The sequence below is a fragment of the Drosophila subpulchrella genome, unplaced genomic scaffold (assembly GCF_014743375.2).
Source record: "Drosophila subpulchrella strain 33 F10 #4 breed RU33 unplaced genomic scaffold, RU_Dsub_v1.1 Primary Assembly Seq354, whole genome shotgun sequence".
In the NCBI taxonomy this organism is placed as follows: Eukaryota; Metazoa; Arthropoda; class Insecta; order Diptera; family Drosophilidae; genus Drosophila; species Drosophila subpulchrella.
In genome coordinates, this window is record NW_023665577.1 from 7,108,186 (window position 1) to 7,130,528 (window position 22,343).

The 22,343-nt window shown below is 41.4% G+C and overlaps 1 protein-coding gene across 12 annotated transcripts in view; it reads left to right on the top strand.

Moving 5' to 3' along the window:
- Positions 1–22,343, top strand: part of LOC119559890 (exocyst complex component 4) — a 29,461-nt gene that overhangs the window by 2,849 nt on the left and 4,269 nt on the right. Inside the window, exons 1-10 of one of the 12 annotated variants that reach the window (XM_037873028.1) lie at positions 155–361; positions 906–1,102; positions 17,914–17,964; positions 18,029–18,092; positions 18,168–18,493; positions 19,091–19,162; positions 19,358–19,366; positions 19,831–19,943; positions 20,006–20,168; positions 21,137–21,347. In XM_037873028.1, coding sequence (XP_037728956.1) covers positions 1,016–1,102; positions 17,914–17,964; positions 18,029–18,092; positions 18,168–18,493; positions 19,091–19,162; positions 19,358–19,366; positions 19,831–19,943; positions 20,006–20,168; positions 21,137–21,347 — 1,096 coding nt within the window. In that variant the 5' untranslated portion in view covers positions 155–361; positions 906–1,015. Of the gene's footprint in view, positions 1–154; positions 362–905; positions 1,103–7,772; positions 8,060–17,913; positions 17,965–18,028; positions 18,093–18,167; positions 18,494–19,090; positions 19,163–19,357; positions 19,367–19,545; positions 19,579–19,830; positions 19,944–20,005; positions 20,169–21,136; positions 22,300–22,343 lie in introns of those variants that run through there. The other 11 variants (XM_037873030.1, XM_037873033.1, XM_037873036.1 and 8 more) reach the window with 11 other exon arrangements.

Consider the following 22,343-nt stretch of genomic DNA (forward strand, 5'->3'; position numbering starts at 1 on the left):
GTTGCACTTAAATCCATAAATCAATCTGCCAAGAAAAGGGAAAACAATGGAGAACGAGAGGAGAACGGCATTTAAAAATAAATAATGAATTTCGAATTTTACCAGGCCCTCTCTTTATGCTCGCCGCGCTACAAAAGTCGAGCATACGGGCCGTGTGTGTCATCAGTTCTGCGGCGGTATTCCTCCGATTTGGACGCGTTCCTCGCATGCGATCGTTTCCGCTCGAAAGTCGTCTTTCCCCCGCCTCGATTTTAATGCCAGTTGTTGATAATTTCCATGCGAATATTTATGCCGAGCTCGGCAGCTGACAGTTTTGATCCCAAAGTTACCATTGCGTTCTAGTTTCGACTCGGGTTTAACGGTAATGTCCCAAATAAATGCCAAGAAACTAAGTTGTGCATAGAAATTAATTGCATTTCAGCGCCAAGTTGTTGATTATTGCTTGTCTTTCAGTGTGTCCGCCAAAAATATTAAAAGATTTTCAATGTTATGGGGCCGGGACCTCAAACAACTGATTTGTCAGGGGCTTATTTTGGCCCGTGTTGGCAGCCTTCGGTACCCAAAGTTATAAATGTGTCTGAGAAATACAGTTCTTATATGCTACATTATATTGTCACGGCATATACAAATTATCCTATAAACATAAACAAAATATTTCACCATAGAAACTATATTAAATTCAACACTGTAATATATGGTCGGAATACAGACAGCAATAACAAAAACGCTCCCATATTTGCGGATATTTGTGCTCATAGCCGATATCTACTGTATTTGCATATGCTGTATTAGACAATGACGTGTGCACCTTGTGATATTTGCACAGATATTACAAACTATAATCCATATCGATCGAGTGCCTTAGATAACAGTCTCTTTGAACTCCGGCCCTCTTTTCATTCCAGCTGCGGTCGCCCGTGATATCCGCCCCCAGTGACTCGTCGGTTCCCGAGAAATAATCCCAGTAATCCGGATAGTCCAGTTCCAGATCCAGTTCCCGATCCCTAACCCAACCATGTCCATCGCCGATAAACGCGCCTCCTTTGCGCGCCGAGCCGAAAGTCTCGTGGAGCGGGTGAGAGTTATGAATACCATTTACGAGGTGAGGTACCGGCATCAAGTGACCACGGATCGTGAGATCGATTTTCGATTATGTTTGTCGTTCGCAGTTTGCTGTTTGTAGTTTGCAGTTTGTTGTGGCTTGCTTGCTCCCTAATTCAGACTTATTTGACCAGCATTAGTTGGCACGGCTCGTAAATTATGGCTCGAGGCGTTTAATGTATTTCGCACAGCCCCCAGCGCCCTGCAGCTCCTATATATACATATATATCTGATTAGGTGTAAATGGCAGTGGGTGGCGGGGTTCAGACACCCATCGCAATTCTCGGCTGATTCTGTTTGGCTTGGCCCGACTGCTTTAATTAATCTAAAACACTCGTACATTATACACATCGCCTTAATGAGTGGGGCCAAATTGGGTTCGGATCAAGGTCGTCGGAGTGTTCCCCTATCACAAGACTGATTGCCTCTTATGGGCATGGGCATGGGTCTTCGCATGGATGTGTGTTTCTGACGGCAGCTCTCGGGGGTCTGGGTCTCTTGAGTTCCTGAGAGTGGACGAACGAATAGCCTTTTCTAGAATTAAAGCTCTGGGTAACTTGGGTCCTTCGTTTGCTGCAGTGAAACATTTCGAAGAAAATAAATTCCAGTTAGTCAATTACTCTTTAAATAATTTTAAATAATCTTCGTCTAATGTAAACCTCTTTGAGTAGCAAAATAAATGAAGTACTGCCTGGTTATTTAAGGGATAAAATACACATTTCATCCAGTTAATCAATATGTTACCACGTAAAATACATGTTTTCAAACGAAATCCTATCGTAAATCAGTTCAGTTTGCAACCCAATAATATGCATCCGAAAAATACGCATCCGCAGGGCATAAACAAGTCATTGTTCGAAAATGTCTTCCGTTGGCGAGCTAAAAATAAATGTTCCAATGCAAATAGCCATCCGAAACTGCATGGTCATTGTGGCTGTGTTTATGTGCATCTGTGTACGATTGCTGTACAATGGAATTTCAGCAGATAACCCCAAGCAAATTTGTCAGCGGTTGGGAAAAGTGGAAGTAATTGAAAGACGTCAAAGAGTTACATGGGCGAATTGGAAGACATTCATTTAATAGCATGCCACACTGAAGGTTCAATTAAATGGGCTGACCAAGGCATACTCAAAGAATCGGGGTTCATTGGACAGACATGCATTTCAGAACTACTTCTGCGTACACGAGTACTAAATGACACAGAAATAAAGACAGAGAAAAGTTTTGGAAGCTGATTAGCATGCATTTAGTAATAATCAATACAAGTGTTAAGTAATTTTTATTTAACATTGGTACCATGTATTCCAACAAAAATCCTTCAACACTGATTCTTTCGGATCTTATTCTTGGTAATAATACACAAAGTAAACTATGCAACAAAATGCGAGATTTTTGATGCAAATATAGGGTCAAAACGTTGCAAACAGCATGAGTAAAACAAAATGTGTACAGTGTACACTCAGAAAAAAAACAAGCCCATTAGGCTTGTTTCAAGCTCCTGAATAATGATTTTGAATCAAGTACATTTTCGGATGATTTGTGTTTAAGGAATGATTTATTCTTGATTCCAGAAGGCGCAGCATATTTATTCTTAAAGCAAGCCGAAAAAATACTCTCCGAAATCAAGATTAAAAAATGCCGCGTTTTTTCTGAGTGTGTGAAGCGTTTTACATTTTTAAATGTTTCAGCTCTGTGTTTGCATCTTACTTAATAATTATTAACGATTGATTCAAATGACCTTTAAAAATTATAATTTTTATAGTCTTTAAACTGCATCTCAAATATGACACCCCAAATTTTGACTATCTTAATGGATTTAATTAAAAGAAGTAACGAGTTTTACAAGCTAACTAAGGCAGGACAAAGATTTTATACCCTAGCAGCTTCCAATTTTTTTTATAAATGCTTCATAATAGGAAAAATGTGAAATAAGGATAAAGTGGACTCATTCCCCCAAAGTTTTTTCAAAAGCAATAAAGGCATTAGTCCTTCCTTGCAGGAACTGAGTACACTTCTTGTTATAATGTTGCTGTAGCTAAATTTAGTGCTGTGTTAATAATATTCCCCTCGTTGGCAAAGCCTTTCAGGATGGGGGACTAGGGCCGCAGGGGCTTTCTTAAGTAGTGCAAAGTGAGGGAATTAAAAATGTTAATTGAATTTCGGGTCGGAATAAAGACAGGGGGTAACTGGAGCTACATAATTCGCTTAACGGGGACAGTGATAATAGGATGTCAGGGTTCAGGTGTTAGACGAGGGAAGTTGCTCGACAACGGCTTTGGTTACACTTTGCACTTCAATTTGGGCGAGTGGAATCGGGTGATGATGATGATGGCCCTTATCAATCAGAGTGGGGATTTCGGCGGCCAGCGGCTAATTTGCATTCCATTTGAGCCGCCGTCCTCTGGAGGATGATCGATGTCTCAATAAGCCCCGTTCTTCCCAAAATGTGTCTGTTTGGCTATGCATTCGTTAGAACTTGAGGGCCCCTTAACGTTTCGCCTGTGAATGCTGGTGGCAATCCAAAAATAGCAGTGCAAATAAGACGTGGGCGGGGAATCGCTTCTACGACGACGCGAACATAACGAGCAAAATAAATGAACGATAAAAAGCTAATAAAGAGCGGCATAAATAAATGCGTAAATATCGAGCGCATATTTATCGTGGAAAAGTCTTGGTGGGAGGAAACTCGTCTCGTAGATTGCCTGCCACTTGGCAGGGGCGCTACAAAAAGGGGAGTGGCAGGTGGCAAGTGGCAAGTGGCAGGAGAAAGGAGAAAGGACAAAGTACACAGGACGAAGGCGGCGGGCAAACGCATTTGCCCAAGTGGCGGCGTTGTCATCCTTCGCCTGTTGGCCTTGCCAGGACGTGTGTTTGTGTTGCCATTTGGGCTTAAGTGTTCCTGCCTGATCCTGCCGGTGCGGGTTATTCCAGCGCACAGGATGCTCCCGCCGGTGCCGGTGCCCCTCCCGCTCCTCCTGTTCCTCCTGCCCCAAGCAAGGGTAAATGTTTGCATACAATTCCCTCTGTCAAGTCCTCAAGTCCTTGCACTTGAATCCCGCTGGATCGCAGTTGGTGTGCCAATTTAAACGCTGCAGTTCTTTAATGTGAGGCAGGGATTTTGAAATGTTTTTAAACTAGATTTCTAGTTTAAACTTTTCGGTTCTTATGCATAATGTTTTATTCGACATTGAAATTATTTAAATATTCATTTTAAATTCCATATTCTTAAGCAGTAAATACTGGAAATATTTTATTTTAAAATTCATGGAGACCTAATTCGTTCCCTCGTTTAGGTTTATATGTGTTGAGAAGTTGCATCTATTACTATGATTATGCTATGAATTTCATGCATTCTCCAACACATAAATTAAAAAAATTATCGGCTTATACAACACAGAAAAATTCATGAAATAATATTTGAAATTTATATAGAGCTATATGGAGTAAAGTAGGCTGTGCCTCAGAAATTCATGAAACATTGTTTATGCACACACGATTTTGCTCATTTCGTGAAATAATTTCATGAAATAGACACCGCATAAACACAGTATATGTTTAGATCCTTCCGTTTAAAAGTTTTTTAATTGTTAAGTGTAAGTAATCCTCTGATCGCTTTCACCCATCTTAACGCTTTTTATTTCCGTACCTAACAGATTAAATTTGTGTTTTCCCAGCATTGTATCCGCTTAAGCTACAACATTTAAGCCACACAAGAATTGATTGGATTTGTTTACCAAATATAATTTAACGTTCTCCTTTCGCTCACTCCCGACAAGTTGCTGTTTATCTTTTGAGAATTTCGTGCTGTCTTGCCGTTTGTTTCGGGAAAACCTTGAAGTTGAGTTCTTCTTTTCCCACTTAACTTTGCGAATTGACATAAATAGGATTTTTGCGCTCTCGCAATCCCCCAGATCCCCAGATACCCATATCCCCCGTTTGGCCCACCTGAACTTGTGTTTTTGCGCTGCTGCCGCCTTGGGCAATCGGCTTACAGACTTTCAATTGCAGCCACCCCTTTTCCTTTCCCATCACCCCACCCATTCACCCACTCGGGTGAGAACTTTTGCCATTGTCTGCCACACCTACAAACATCAGCTAACCGCTTAAGTAACGCGTATCTTGTACCCATTCGCTTTTCCTGTTCCGCCGCGCTTTCCCCGCACATAAATCCCCGTGCTGCCGTAGTTGCTCGGCTTTTTGTTGTGGGTTCTGTGTTCTGGGTTCTGAGCACCTGCCTGGATAATTGTACCTGACAATGGTGTTTGTTGCCGCCGCGTTGTTTATGTGCATGCAACGCTGTTCCTTCGGTCGCCTTTTGCTTAATTCCTTTGTCTGTCTGCCGGCTTTATGCTCTTTTTATCATCGCCCCTTTCTGTTTAATTAAAGCGCATGTCGAAATTAAAATACAAAAATAATGACATTTATCTGCTAACGACCTTGGTGGAAATGCATGGAAATTGTGAAGAGATCAACGAAATACGAAAGTCGCAGCGGTACAACACTGCGTATGCGTCATGTGTTTTGTAGCGTTCCTGAAATCTGCTCGACTTCCAGATACCCGTTACTCAGCTAAAGGGAACGAAAGGGTGATAGAGATATGCAAGCAGTAGGGCGTTACGAAATATAAAAAATTATAAAATTTTGGACTACAGACAGATGTTATGGGCGTTTGTGGATTAAGAGAGGGTTTGCCAAACTTTTTAGGAAAATCGATAGGTATTGATAGGTATTTTAGCACTAAAAAGTGTGGTCATCACATGCCTAATCTTATCTTTGTAGCTTTTATAGTTTCCGAGATATTTGCGTTCATACGGACAGACTATAACGACCTGCCTAGTGATCTTGCTCAAGAAAATATATACGTTATATATACTTTCTACATGTCACATACTTTCTGACGAACCGAACATACCTTTTACTCTGCGAGTAACAGGTATAATTAAAAGCATATTGGATTTTTGTACAAAATTTCAGCTTTTTCTTATTCTACAACAATACGATTTATTGATTTAATCTTTTGACTTGTCATTACCAGTTCAAGAATAGTTTCGCCTTATTTGCAAACTGCACTGAGAAGCCAATTATATGTAAAAACCTTTTAGACTTGTGGCTTCAGTTCCTGTCATTATTTTTGGCTTAACCCTAATTGCTTGCAACATTTTGCAGTTCACCCTGTGCGCACGCCCTGCTCTTCGCACTCTTTTCAATCTAACTTTAAATTACTTTGACTTTATTCAGCAATTTCGTGCTGCATCAGCGCATCATTGGCGCTTTCGGCGGGATGGCGGTGTCAGCACAATCGGATGGTATAGTAATCCATTTCATCATCGTGGCCAGCGTCACCCCTGCCCTTAGTTTGCATGAATATTCATGCTCGGCAGCCCTTTTCCAAATCCATATCAGATATTGTTTCACCAGAGTGCCACGCCCACAGCCGCGACCCTTCGGCGGGATATTCACAGCCGGCTTGACCTAGGACACGCATATTCCTAATGCGCATTTCGTTCAAAAAGGGGGCGTGGAAATGGGGAAGTGGCTGAAAGTGGGAGGGTCGGCGGATTTGCGCATTTCCCGCGCTGACAAATTAGCACATCAAAACAAAAAGGCCAAAAAGGCTCAGAGCCACAGCGAGAAAGGCCTGCGAATGCGAGAATCCGTCGACAATGAAGAGTCTGCTCAACAATGCCCACGAAAACCAAGTAATACAAAAAGGATTTTTACATAAACCCACGAAAGACACTCACACAAACACAAGCCGGGGCCCACACACACACACACAAAGGCCGTGCAGGAGGTGGACACGTACAGTATGTGAGTGGGCGCCAAAATTCAGCGCGCTTAAAAGTAGGCAACGGAATTTGCTCGGCAGAAGCTGTAGGTGCGCCTGTGTGAGTGCCTGTTGGAGTGCTTATGTGTGGGCGAGTGCTAGCGTTGCCAGATGGGAAAAACACTTCTCAAGAAATGTTCAATTTTTAAAAGCATGTTTTGCAATTTACTTTATTTAAGTTCTCATGCAAAGCTCCGGTTAAATATTTGGACCTTTAAAATTGTTTCAAATAAAAATCTTTTATGGAAATAGCCCTAAGGTAATGTTGGTTAAACTACCATTTTTAATTTAAAAACTATTGTTTCTATCAAAGTTAATAACCTTTGACGTAGAACGCAATATTAGTCTATTATATTTAAACATTTTTAATTAATACACAAAAGAACTATAAAATTTGCTTAAAACTAGTTGTAATTTATTTCAATTGTAAAATTTCTCATAGAGTTAAGACGAAATAGTTACTTACAATACCAATCTAAGAAGTAAGGATACGTTTTGTGAAAGATTATTAAATTGAATACTGTTCTTTTACGAAATAGCATTGGGTTCGTATTTTGTAATGCGTAGATTGCGGGCAAACATCTGGCCACGCTCTGGCCAACACCTTCCCAACTAACTGCCCTACGGCAACATTTCAACACTTGCCCCGCCCCCGGCCGCCTCCTTTCTCCACAGCAGCATCCCTGCGAGTACGAGGGTGATGGCTGTTCTAAGAGAAAGTGGGCAGAGGGCGACTCACTTGGCCATTTCACTTTCCATCATTTTGTTTTGCTACCCATTTCGCGCGGCTTCGTTTGGCTTCGGAAAAGTTCGGCTTTCACGCCGGCGGTGGCGAGCTTTTCCCCGTGATAAGCCAGTTTCACAGTCGTCGCCAGGCGTTCGAACATCACGCATCCCAGAAAACGCGTTCCCGCCCGATTCGCTTCCGATTTCCAATTCGGTTTCCACCGCCGAGTGCTGCTGTGCGCCTAATAGAATCCCGTTCGAGCCACGTTTGTGTGTCCCGCAGTTCCTTCGAGCCAAGTTAGCAGCGAGGCCAAGACCAAGGCAGACCACCGAGTCATGTCGAAGCCGGGAGCCCCGAAACACGGCGCCGGCTCCTCAGCCGCCGCTGCTCCCGAGAAGATAAGCGTAAGTTCCGACAGCTCAGTGTCAGGATTGCCCCAGGTCGGACGCCCTTCTGACAAGTGCATCCTGGCTGATTCCGGATGCAGGGCGACGTGTTCCGCGTCACTTTGGCCCGTCGAGTGCGTTAGTGCGCTTTTCTAGAATTCTCTCTGTGCGTATACGTAATATTCCATGCTGCATGCGCGATGGCTTCTGTCAACATCTCAAGTGACTGAGTGGTTTAATTTTTCAAAATAGTCGGTGGAAATATTTGCACGGAACTAGAGAACTTGGAGCTCAAAGAGCTCACAAGTGAAAAATGATGTTATTAAAAAAGCGTAAACTAAAGTGTTTAAGTGATTGAAGCATTTTAACACCTTTAGGGTACGTTTTGGCTTAAAGATGAATTCATTTTATAACAAATTGATTGTCCGCTTAAATGAACACAGAAAAATGGTTTCTTCTCTAATAATATGTTACCTTGCTCTAATTATATTTGTAGTTTTCTTGTAATGTCTGGGATTCCATATTTTATACATAGAACTCGAAGCACTTTTTTCCAATAATTAAAATATTTCTTTGAAACAGACAAGAGAGACAAATTTCACACTTTAATGCATTTCTAAAACCTTTGCTTTCTGTTCTAATATAATGGTACCTTATTCTAAATTTATTCGTAGTTTCCTTCTAATGTCTGGAATTTTGAATTTGTGCATAGAACTTAAAGAATGTTTTCCCATATATTGAAATATATGTTTGAAAGAGACTAGAGAGACAACTTTAATATCTTTAACACTACAATTTAGAAATGTCATTTCTATTAGGGTCCAAACATACCACAAAAAAGTTGGGAAACACCTTTGCCTTTTTGGATTTCTTTCACGAAATAGTGACATTTTGTTCAATTAATCAAGTCGAAGCCCAAAAGCTAGGCCAAGCTGCACTGCGATCGAATAGAGAATATGGAAACCTATGCGGTTGGCTCCCGTGACCTCGAACTCCCCTCTGCGGTGGTTACCTTTTGCAGTTGGCAGCTATTTGCTTTTTATTTTCTTGGACCGTGCTGCCCAGTGAACTGGGCTCAAAGGGCATAGCATGCTCTCTGACTTGCGCCTCATAAAAATTGCATAATTGTCGTCCTGCATGTGGTTGTTTGTGCGACTCTTTGTGGACCGTGTGGCTGTGAATGGATGTGGGCGAATCAACCATTAGCCTGGATGTTTCTTTTTACGTGCCATTTGTGGTCGCATCTGGCACACAATAATTACATACGTGGACGGGGCCAAAACGAATGTAGGTGCTCAAATGGGCAAAATTATGGCGTTCGTTAGTCCTTAACTACGTCCTATTTTCTTCTGTATTAAGCTGTTAATTATACTTGGGGATTGCTGGTTCAGCAAATGTAAGGCTCTTGATTGGATTCTAAAAAAACCACAAGTTTTGGATATTCCAAATTAAAAGAAAATTTATATAATTCCTTAAACAATATTATTGATAAAATTCTCAATATTTATTAAGCAAGTTTTATTTATAAAACTGTGTAATATATTGCTGAGCAACCCATCATTTATGCATTTAATATTTATTAAGACATTCTGAAACAGAACTCCCATTACTAAAATCCGAAGAATCTCTGGTTATGAAGTTTTCTTGCCAGCATTTTTTCACTTTTCCGGCTAGCTCATGATTTTCCCATTTTCTTCCCTCACTGAGCTCATCAAATCCGGCCACAAAGTGTGCTACGCTCCATCTGCGACCACATAATGCACGCTGCTCGTCCTGGATTGCAATCCCAATTCAAATGTGCTGACTAAAGGGCTTTGCTCGGCATAAGCCACTGCGATATATATTCCTGCCCGAGTCGCTTTGTTTTCCCTCATTTTTCGCAGGGTTCGCTTATCCCTTCAGGCGGTGCTGAATGCGATGGGATTTAATTAGGAAAAAGCATAATGGAGAGTCGGGCTGGGCTGTCCATGTCCATATAGGTCTATGCATTATACATGATTTGCTGCAGTCCCAAGCCCGACTTATTTCCAACGTTTTTCCCATTACTCTCCGGCGTTCAGCTGAATAATAAAAAGGCAGCCCGCGGGGTTTCCATTTGCCGCCTTGAAGGAAACTTCCCGTAACACTGGCTCACTCCTAGAAAAAAAAGGGAGTCCCTTTCCGGCAAGTTTATATCCCGCACACTGGATAAACTCTCGTTCACCCGGACAGCAAAGTTTATTCATCGTCTTCTCTTGTTTCCGCCGTAGCATCTGGCATTTTCCCATTTTCTTCTTATGGTGTCCCCTGTCCAAAGGAAGAAAACTTGTTGACTCCGCCGCCGGACATCGAAGGCATCGAAAAACATGCGTTAATATAATTGTATTTCAAACTGTTTTTTTTACGGTATTTCCCGTTTCCCCCTCCCGGAATTGGAACCTCGTCGATGCCTTTTAAAGTCAGTTTATAATGGCACTATTTTCAAGTCGCTGCTGTTATAACTTTGCCATTGGCAAAGTGTCAAAGTTTTCAAGGTGAGGTTGCGCATACGCCCTGTTACCTCGTCGGCTCGAAATTCTGCGGCTGCGGGCGCAAACTTAAACAACATTTAATTGGTGGCTTTTAGCACCAGCCTACATGCTGGCCTATTTGTTTGTGTCTATTAAAAATTTCCCCTTGCAATGCGGTCCCGACCGCCAGAAAAGTGTGCTGGAATTTTGTTTGCTAAACTTTTCGCATCACTTGGGGGCTTGCGTTTTTGTACTCTCTCCCTGAAAAGTTTTCCATAAATTTCCAACTCTTTTAATGTGCTACGCGGCATTAAGCGCCCAGATTTCCAGCGCCTTCGTAATGGGTTTCCCACGATGTTGGCCAAGTGTTGGGGCATGAAAATCCCATCAAGTATACGTCAAAGTGCGGCCAACTTATGCTCTTAGTAGCTGTGTGCAAGAGTCGCCCACGAACAGGCAGGAACTTCCTGGTTACTTTTAATTGAGTATTACAAGTCAGTCTTTACTTTACATGCATTAGAAACCTTAAATTAGAAAGCTAGTCTCGCGAATTCTTCAGGACCAGAATACCCAATTGAGAACACCATCTGCATAGGTCAAACTTTTTGCTTTAAAATTAAATATATTTTTGATTAACACTTGAAAAACCTATACAAATTGAATTCGTCTTAAAGTATATTAAATTGTCGTTGTCTAAAAGTATGCAGTGAATAGTGTATAGTCTTTCTGAATGAATTCCTTGATCTGCTTAGTTTATAATATATTGTTGCGTACTTTTGGACACCTAACATTAAATGAAAAGTGACACTTCAGTTCACAACTTCTACCTCCGTAGTCCGTATAAATATTCCAAAATGTTCTAAATTTAAGTCTTACTACATACAATAATGCAAATATTCTGCAAAGCTAATTACAATGCAATTATGATTTTGTGTGCCCAACCAGGATTTAAAGTGCATTTGCTTGGAAATCAAATATCATGTCAATTACGTGACATGCACGATGCACCTGCAAAATTCATTTTTGGCAATTACTAATTGATACATTTCGGAGCAGCATAGTCGGCCGTTCGGAATATTAATTGAGATTAATGCGATGTCAATAGAACGAGCTCGAAAATGTCATAGAGATGGCAGGCCAGAGGACCACAGCTGATAATTAAATGAACATTACCATTACGCATGCTGGTCGGCGAAATGGCAGCATGAAATGGGCCAGGCATCGATTGAATAAGCCGGAAGAGTCGAGTATATATGGACTCGCCTCCCAGTGGGCGTGGCAGGGCGACACATAACAGCACTTAACCAAATACGAATAAAGTCCACAGCGTGGGGACTTTGAGGGATCCCCAAAGTGCCTCGGTGCAAGTGCGGTTATGAACCGAAATCCATTTGCACTCGAATACGCTTTTGGCCAAAATGAAGTGGCCAAGGGGCGAGCAAATAAACCTTCGGTCCGCCCATAAACAACCCGGCCAGGATCTGTTTGTCAGGGCGGTCACGAGCCTTTAAATTACGAATGCAATAAATGTAGCCAAGGGAGGAATAGAAATCCCGCCGATTGAGTTAGGCGTGTCCGGCGAGGGAAATGCTGATTAACGGAAAGGAAAACTGTGGCCGGGATTCAATGGCCAGCACTTTGTTAAATAAACTTTCTGTTCGAGTGGCGAGCACTTCTGCAGCAGACTCGCCTCTCCAGAGCCCTTCACTTGGGCTTTGTTTTGCGCCGATGTTTTGTGTCCCCATCGAGGATGATGAGGAAGCGTGGGATCAAAGATAAATGGTGACCCATATCTGCATTTATACCTGGAACGGCCAAGCACTGGCTTTTATGGGAGGTGTATAGCTGCTGGGTAATTAAGCAAGTACAAAGAAACTCGGCCTGAATGGATCTAAGTTGAGGTGCGAAGTTTTGGCTATCCCAGTCCCACGAACTTTTCGTTGTCTCTTCGATTTTTGACCAACTTACCAGCTGAATTTGGGTAAACTTTCTGGAAAGCAAGTTTGCTCGTTTTTTGCTTAAAATATTGTTTGCCAAAGTTTGTTTGCATTTTTATTGGCCTCCAAGGCAGCTGGAAAGATGTTTCTTGGTTTGTTCACCAGCTTAGGACTTGTTCCATTACATAAATTCTTTTAAAACTCTCGTCATCGCATTCATTGAAATATCTTAATGTATCCATATAGAGCTTCATCCGAGACCCTTATTTTAAACGTTAGTACAAACTTTTTCCATTATCAATTCAAACCATTAGTGAAGCAGTTAGGAATTTCAACAAAACAAAGCTTTTCGCATCGTTTGGCAAAACACGGTATATCAGCCATCAAGCCGTCAACTCTGAAATCCATCAGCCATCCTGCAGAATCAACCCGACTGACAGCTCCTGCAAACTCCTCGCAAGGACGGATGTCCTGGGATGCGATGCGATATGATGGAACAGGGCTGCCGTGTGTAATGGGCACTTAGGTCGCTGCCACATGATTACGACATTAAGGGGAAATCGGGGTAAATGGGATTGCTGAACGGAAAAAGTGAAAGCGCAGTCAGGGAAAAGCTGGGAAAGCTGGGAAAACTGGCGACGTCGACGAAATCGGGGAAACATGAGACGAGGTCGTGGAGGGAAGGGGCCAAGAGCCAAGAGCTGTGGCAACACGGAAAAGCAGCAAGGAGGTCAATGAGTTGACACGTTCAGGGAAACATCATGGCAAGCTGCAACTTGGGGCAATGCCTCAGCTTTGGGTGGGTATCCACCCAGCCACCCTGCCAGGCCCCAGAAACACCAGCTCCCCTTTGTTATCCTGCGGAGAGCAAGTGATACAGTTTTATGCATGTTTCCAGGCATTCAGGACAACGTTTTGGGAACACACACAAATGCCAGTCTGCTGTTACCATGCAAACTCAAACGCATCTATCTGCATCTGCTACTGATACCCAACAGATGCCGGAAAAATGCTCAAAATGAAAACCAAACTTTGTGTACATGAAAATCCAATTCGTGTACCGAAAAATTGTATTGCTCTACTTTGTTGATGGCAAACAAGTAGGTTGCATTGTGTGCGGTTCAAGGGGAAAAGTTTGACAGTTTATTTGACATTTCTAAACATTAGAAAGCGGGTATTCACATTAAAAATGTAAATATTTATACAACTTTTGATAAAATGTAAAGGTCCTTCAGTTAACTTTTTATAAAGCTATCTGATTTAATAAGTACGTGATTTTGAATGACTACATAAATGTTTTTAATTTAAAATTCTGATTTTCACAAAACCACATCGGTTAACTATCAGATGACATATATTAATACTTCTACAACTTTCAATAAAAATGTAAACCACACTTATTCAGGCAACTTTAACTTATATCTAGCTGATATGTTACATTTTGCTTATCATTTATAACCAATTAAATGAATTTAAAATTCTGCTTACCTCAAGAGCAGAAATTTGTTATTTAGCAGATGTCAAATAAACATATTTAAACCTTTAAATACAATTTAAACCTGACTCATTTAGGCAACTTTATCTTATAGCCAGCTGATTTAATATGTACATGATTTTTTATATTTTTTTTCAATTTATAAGCAATTAAATGAATTAAAAATTCTGCTTACCTCAAAAACAGAAATCGGTTAACTAGCAGATGACAGTTGTCAATTGAAGCACTGACCCCAACTTGTTCCACCGCAAGTAAATTCCCATCAGTGCTCGCAGCATGTGTTTCCGTCACTGGGGAATCGAGTCAAAGGCGTGACGACTATATAGTCGAATGTCCCAATCAAGATCCAGATGTAGTCGAGCACATGGCGCAAATACAAGGCAGAGTGCAAGCAATGACCCAATCCCATGTCAATTAAAGTGCGACGAGCGTACGGAAAAACTTGGGAATCGACAGCACAGCAGGGCTAGACTTTTCAACATAAATCAAACGATTGAGCCAGATGACTTTTTAATTGACTGATAGCTCTGGCAATGGCGAAACCCTCAAGCAAGCGGCCAACTGACGCTGACTGGGGGCCAAAAAGTTGCTGAGACACAAAAAACGTGTGAACAATTTCGGTTACAAGGGAGTTGATCAAAAGAAAATACTCGAATGAGAAAGAACCACTTACAATTATCGTATTTTTTCCGAAGTGCAAAAACCACATATTAAAACTACTTTTATTAACAGCCAAAATCCTTATGTTTGCTGTTCTGTGGCCTTTTAAAGTCATTACTTTTTCAATTTTTAAGAAACATTCCGTTGGGCGGCAGCAGAGGTCAGGGGCTCAATCCCAAGGGATACGATTTGTATCTGCAGGCGCTCTGCCACACATACAAACATGCATCGATGAATTATTAAAAAAAATTGCTCACACAAATCTAAGCCAAAATATCATTGCCATGTGTGCCAATAAACGAAATTAGATAGAACATATATCTCAGTTTTTTATGTTCATCATAAACTTTATTAAAGAAAACTTTTTTTTAAAAGGGAGGACAGGATTAACATATGTTGTAAGGATTGAAAAATTAGATCAATCATTGATTGAAATAATCTAAAATATTATTTAGTACAGTTTAGTGTTCTCATTGTTTTTTTTATTCTCTGCCCATTAGATTCCCATTTCCCCCAGTGTATGTTAGCCTTGTCGGAAGCATTCGACTGTTAGTCAGTGAAAATTTCTGGCTGCGCCAACCGCAAGACATCCATCATCCGCGATGTGGGCAGGGCCGACTGGCAGGGACTCCATTCCGCCGAGGGCAAGGTGAACGAATGAGCATCGCAGGTCGTAAAGTGCAGCCAGCCAAGCAGCCGGCAGTCCGTCACAGCTGCACACACCACCTTTCGCCCACCTTTCCACTTTCACCCACAAACTGTGTGCTTCAGGGTGTGCAATTTATTGGCAATTTCATTATTTATAAGCGATTTCATGGCATGTATGCGTTTGTATTTGATCATTCCGATGGGAGGACAGGTGCACAAAAGGTTGCTGAATGGACGCACTTGGCCCCACGACAGTTTTTCCCAACAATTTCCTAGGTCTTGACGCACAATCCCTCTTCCTTCGCCATCAATTGTCAACACTTTATAGCAGTCATTCTTGGGGTATACTCCGGCAGTAAATGAATCTCCCACGCCCCCGAGATAACACTTTAGATGTATTTATTGGCGGACACATCACACAGTCAAAAACTTTGTAGTCATTTGATATTACATCTTTTGGTTTTGTGGCGATGCAATGGAATACAGATATTCAATTTTAAAACTCTGATTATTCACTTATAACCTATTTTGAATGGAACAACAATGGGATACACGTTATAACACAATATATCTTATATGTATATATATGTATAATATCAATATATATATCAATATATACAACAAAGGGAAAGACAACCTATTGACAACCTAAAAACCTAATAATTTATAGGTACATCCAATCATCTGGTTCTATAGGTTTTTATCTTAGTAGTGCAAATGTTAGTGTTTTTCCCCACTGTGTGCTCTTGTCCTTGGCAGATACAAGTTCCCACCCAGTCCAAACCAACCTACCCCCCTCCAACCCCACCCATCCGACCCACTCACACTCAATTAATGCCAATTGATTTGTGATGGCAAGCATCGCCGTTCGCTGGTTTGTTGTTTTTCCGTTCATTATTCCGGTCTGCCCTTTTCCAAGCACGGCTGCCAATCCTCCCCAGCCATTTTGCCATAATCGCTGCTCGTCGATGGATTTGCAAGTGCAATTGCATCTGGCTGATCCTGCATCCTGCCTCCTGGCGTCCTCGCTTTGTGCGGCCAGGTGGCCTTGGGCCGGGGAATTGGCTCCAGCAGCTGGCGAACACAGAACAGAACGCAGTTACATAAATAGCCAATTTGTCTGATTTATTTATGCTCTTCATTTGAATGCAAAACTTTTTATTGGCATGCCCGCAGGTAATTCCGGCCGTGGCTCGTCGTTCGTCTTCCTCAAAACGAAGGCGAACAAAAGCTGCGGCGGGCACTCAACGAATGCATTTACATAATACCCATTCCATTCCGTTTGTTTATCTATTTACTGGCTTACACAAAACCCCCTCGGTTTAGCCGAATAGACATTAGAGGGCTTAGGCAAATTCTTGGCCAGAAGAGGTTCTTGGCCCTGCTGGTCTTTTGACACTTGTATAGTTTCGCTCAATTTCAATAAGTGTTCGATGGCCTGGGAGCATGTGGGTGTGTTGTTCGAGGGCTGCCTCTGTGGGGTGGGGTGCCCAGGACACCCAGGATACCCAGGATGGCTGACAAAGGATATCGGAGGCTGCCGAAGCCCCGGCCTCAATTTGAGGAGCTTGCCCGGCTTATTTGCTTTACGCTTTAATAAATTTCGATATGGGCTTAGTCGAAGGAGGAACTGCCTGAAACTGATAGGACAACACAATACACTTCTCCTGACATAACGCACAATGGGCCGGGATTGCCCAGAGCTTGAATTACCTCAATCGATACCGAGCTGCCTTGAGTCATGAACAAAATATGGGACACAATCTTAATGAAAATCAAATTCAAAGAAGTAGATTATTTGCTCATTAAATATTATACATTCCTTTGGAATTTAAACGCATTTTAATAAAATAGTAGATACTTCATTTAAATATTTTATACATCAAGAAATAATTTAAATTCCTCGGGGAAACTTAACCCAAGGCTATACAAAAAAATAAAGAAATAAATTATTTTTATCTACAGCATATTTTTAATAAGCTTTAAGCCTTTGCACAGTATTATTGCCTCTAGGGATTATAAAATGATTTAGAAAGTTATTGTGTAACCCAGCCACTTCTAACTTCCTGGATCATAACGAATTTAGCCAATCGCACACAAAATTCAATTTCGAAATTTGCTCAAACAATCCCCAGGGAGTTTTCAATGCTGTGAGCGTCGAAAGTAAGCTGCCTTTTGGTAGGAAAACACATAACACAAACATTCAACAGTTTGGCGGGTTTAAGGATGCTCGTCGCGCAGGCAAGTCCTCAAAATTTCCATTGCGAATTCCGTTCTACGAATAGATATATTAGTGCACACACAAATTTTTAACATGCCGTGGCGAGAAATTCAAATTCAAATTCACAAGGCGAGTCAGCAGTCAGCATCCGAGGGCCATGGACACGTGGCCGGGAGGGCATCAAGGACCTGCCAAAAGCAAGCGCTCACAAAGTCAAATGCAGAGGAAAACATTTCACATTTTTTGGTCATTTCATGCCCGTCATCTCTCACGCTTGAGTTTGTGTTTATGGCAACGTGAACATGATTTGGCCGTTTACTTTGCCCTTGCCAAAGTTTTTCAGTTTTCAAGTTCTGGGCTAACAAATAAGCCGCATTCCGGGCACACACTTCAATTTATATTTTGATTACGTTTTGTTGCAGAAATACAATATCAGCACGGAGAAGTGCGGGGATCTGACTGTGGTAGTGCAGGTGAGTGGGTCCTGACCCTTTCGAGAGCCCCCCCTTATCCTCTGTCCTCGTCCTTGTGATTTAGGGCGACCTGTCGCAGCAGGAGAAGCGGGCCGTATTCATCACGGTCCACGACCTGGGCTGCAACCGTAAGTAGGCGGCTCCCGGGCGGAGCACTAATTGCCAGCCGTGGCGAGGTGACTAATTGAGCCATCCCGCCCCAGACAACTCCTTCCAGGAGTTCGTGAGCAGCCCCTGCATGACGGAGATCAAGGAGCGCTCCTGCTTCATCCATGTGGACGTGCCGGGACACGCGGACAACGCCCCCCTGTCCGACAGCTTCCCGTTCCCCTCGCTGCAGGCCCTGGGCGAGGACCTGGTGACCGTGCTGGACTACCTGCACGTCAAGTACGTGATTGGCCTGGGCGAGGGCGCCGGAGCCAACGTCCTGGCCCGCTTCGGACTGGCCCACCCCAGCCGGGCCCTGGGCCTCATCCTGATCAACGCCACGGGCAGCGCCGCCAGCGTGCTGCAGTCCTTCAAGAACAAGGTGAGTGGTGGTCGACTTAATTGGCTTTTGGCCAAGGTATCGCAGCTTCACGCTTCTAATGCCCCGAACAGCAAATTCAAATAGGGGGAAGAAAAGGTTTCAAAGGATAATTGTTCAAGTGTTCCGACATTAAAATATACCAATCCCTACGTGATTCTTTAAAATATTCTATATCTTTTTAAACGTATCTTTAAATAGTTGAATATACGAGTATGTATCTTTAATGCCATCTCTAAAGAGTTAAATACAAAAACGATGTGAAAATGGTCCGATTTAAAAATGTATCTACCCTAAATATTTTGTCAAATAAAACTGCAAAGGACATTAAACTTGTATACCAAAAATTAAATTAGCAAGATGTTTAGATCTTCATATTTAAAAGAACACTACTAGATTGCCTATTTGTTCAATGAAAGTAAGCTCTGTATATTTTATATTTTAAGCGGTTATTTTTCCAACGCCTTGTTATTTGTTGGGCTTAATTTCAAAATAGATTTTGCATCTGTAACATAACATAGATTATATTTACAGCATATACCAACATAACTTAAAGTTACGCACCACAGTAGTTAATCCGCCTTCCCTGTGTCATTGCAGTTTATAAGCTGGAAAAGCGACGAGGTGGCCCAGTCGGCTGAGAGCTTCCTGATGTACCACAAATTCGGACATGTAAGTAGTGGCAAGCAGATGAGGAGGGATGAGTCCCCATCCCCGCCGAGCTTTGATGGGCCATTGGCCTTGACGTGGAGTGCGTGTTGTCGTTGGTTTGATCTCAGTGTTGTACTCACTTTACCTTCTGTTCTATTTTATGTTTAAACCCAACTACCCACCGCCGAATCGAACTCTGTTCGTCTGCGCTTTCAGGTTTTGGAGGTAAACAGATCAAACGTCACTTAACTAAGTCTCTTCCTAAGCCAAACCATTCGCAAACCTCGCTAAATCGGTGCTGCAGTGCTCGCTAAAATTCGAACCCCTCATAGTTTTAGGTCCCCTGTTTTGAGGCATGTTTAACTGTTTATTTATTCGATGAATTTCTCGTTATTTTCTTCTAGAACTGGGTATGTACATAGTTTTCCCCTCCATCCATCCGACAAGAAATTGGCCTAAGAAAGAACTGTGCAACCAAAATTGGAAATACAAATATTTATTCATAACTCGCCCCATCCCTCATTTGCAATGTTGTTGTCTCTGCTTTTGTAATTTTTGCACGACTGTACTTTCCGTAGTTAATAGCTAAGAGTCGTAGTTCACTTTGAGGTATAGAATTTTATGTCTCATGCCAATGTTCTGCTTTCTAACACTGCCCACAAAAACCGGTGTACCACCGAACCTTACAGCAAATCATGGGCGAGAATCCGGACAAGGAGAAGATTGTGACCGAGTACCAGAAGCGTCTGCACCGATCCCTAAACAGCAAGAACGTCGGTCTCTATGTCAAAGCATTTATGAAGTAAGTTTGCAACCAATAACTGGAGGTTTCGTTTCGAATTGACTCCGTATCCGTATTCAAAGTCGCAAGGACCTCACGCTCAAAGGTTGCAAAGTGGATGTCATTTTAATTACGGGCATGCTGAGTCCCTATGCCTCGATGGTGGAGAAGTTGCATCGCGATGTGGAGAAGGAAAGGGTCACTATACTGAAGATCGAGAGGGCTGGCGATGTTCTCGCCGATGCAGTAAGTGCTGTCTATATTGCATTAAGATATTATAAATTTACAGACATATATATATATCATAAAGCTAACTCAAGATTCAAATCTATGAGCTAACCAAAGGGGTTTGAGCACTAGCAATTGTAATATAACTTCATGCCTAGATTTATATATTCTTGCAGCACATTCTCATGAAACTAAAATCACCCGTTTATTACAGAAAACGAAGAAACCTTATAAATTCGGATTTTATAAAATTTAAATTTTATTTCTTAAAGCTTAAGACAACTTAAAGCTTAAATCAACAATTTGACTACTTCAATTCGTATTCTCACCCCTTCACAAGGTAGATCAGACTATGCAAAAAATGTATTAGAAAACTAAATTTGTTTATTGTGATCTTAAAGTTTTCTTAAAATGATTCTTACATTCAACATGTATTCCAGTTCGATTTAAAAAAAAAATTAAAATCGATTTCCTCGGTTGATATGAATAAAAAAGTGTACGAAAATCCCGAAAAATTGTTGTTGGAAAACTTTTTTCAAATTTAACAGAATCTATATATGTATATTAAAATATTATATTTGATCAAAGACAACGGTGCGTATGATTGATAAACTTTGAAGATTTTTCTTTTGTTATACCTTAAATGCGTAAAAGCTCATTGGACATTTAGGTTAGAGTAGTACCGTCTTCTGACTAAATCATTATAGCCTCAGCAAGTGTATACTAAGCTGGTAAGACAGATATTTTCACTACTCATTAGATTTTGATATGAAAGATAGAAAGAATGTTTGGTTTCAGTTAAATAAAGGATTTTGACTTTTTGAGATTAAATTGAATTTATTGAAATCTTTGATTTTTTATTAAACTAAAGTTATTCTATGTGGTTAAAAAAAAGGATATGTAAAATCAATAAATAAAACATCAGCGTTTCCATTATTCTTCAAGTAGCAGATATTAAAGTGGTTATAAATCCCTTTATTTTGCAGCCCGGCAAGGTGGCCCAGTCCATACTGCTGTTCTGCAAGGGGCAGGGATTGCTCACGTCGGTGGTGATGCCAGGAGTGGACCGCGGACGCGCCTTCTCCACCGCCAGCTCCGGATCCTTCGAGGGCGCCAACGGTTCAAGGCGCCTGTCGCGCGGCATCTCGATGGAGGACTACGACAAGCCCAACATCCGCCGGCTCAGCATCATGAATAGTGAGTTGCCCAAGAAGGAGTAATCCACTAAACCCGACCACACCACGCCCTCGGCTTCAGCTACAGAAGTACTCCTCCAGCGATGGTAGATTAAGCATAATCGCGTATTTAAATTACTTAAACTAGTGAAATACCTTTAGTCTGAGCAAAAACGTATTTGTGTGAACCCAGAGCCAAACAATCATCCCAAATGTAACCGCTTACTCAATCGAATAAGCGGTATTTGAGCCAAATTTTAATTAGCAATCGCTTCAACTTTTCAACAAGCCAAAGAGCAACAAACACAGAAACACAATGACCATCCGAATGGAAGGAGAGCTACTAAAAACTATATTTAAACTGTGTATTTAGGTTTAGAATTACATAAACATATACCCCAAGGATCCCACCTGTGAAACTAAAACAAAGGCAAAGCAGTCATATCTAAATCTTCCACTCGAGGAAACTTGAACTCAACTGCTAAACATGAACTTCAAACAAGCAATCTATGCAATACCTCCGAATAGTAAACTGTACCTTAACACGTAAAAAAAATGCGAAAACTCCCAAATTGTACTCCAAACTCTACTCATCTTCTTGCGAATTTGTATTATTTTTGTGAGCAGTCTCAAATGTTGCTATTTTAGTAAAGAAATCATATACAAAGTTTGACTAGTGTAAGTTGAAAGCACCACTACAGAAGATGCTTATCTTGAATATTTATAACAAACAAATGCACACGGATTACATATATGTATGTGTAAACAATCAAAACCAAAAGCAATTTGAAAACCAAAGAATATTTTATTGTAGTGTAGCCGTCATGCGTTTTTTGAAGCGAGTATTAAAATTGTTTTATCGCATTGGCTTTAGCTTGGAATTTAGTGAAGACAATTAAGTCGACCAAGGCACTCAGATAAGTAGATGCAACTACACCGTTACACAATAAAGTTAAAATGAAAAATCCGCTTAAGAGCTTTGATCTGTTTTTGAAATTATTCACTAGTAAGCCCACTG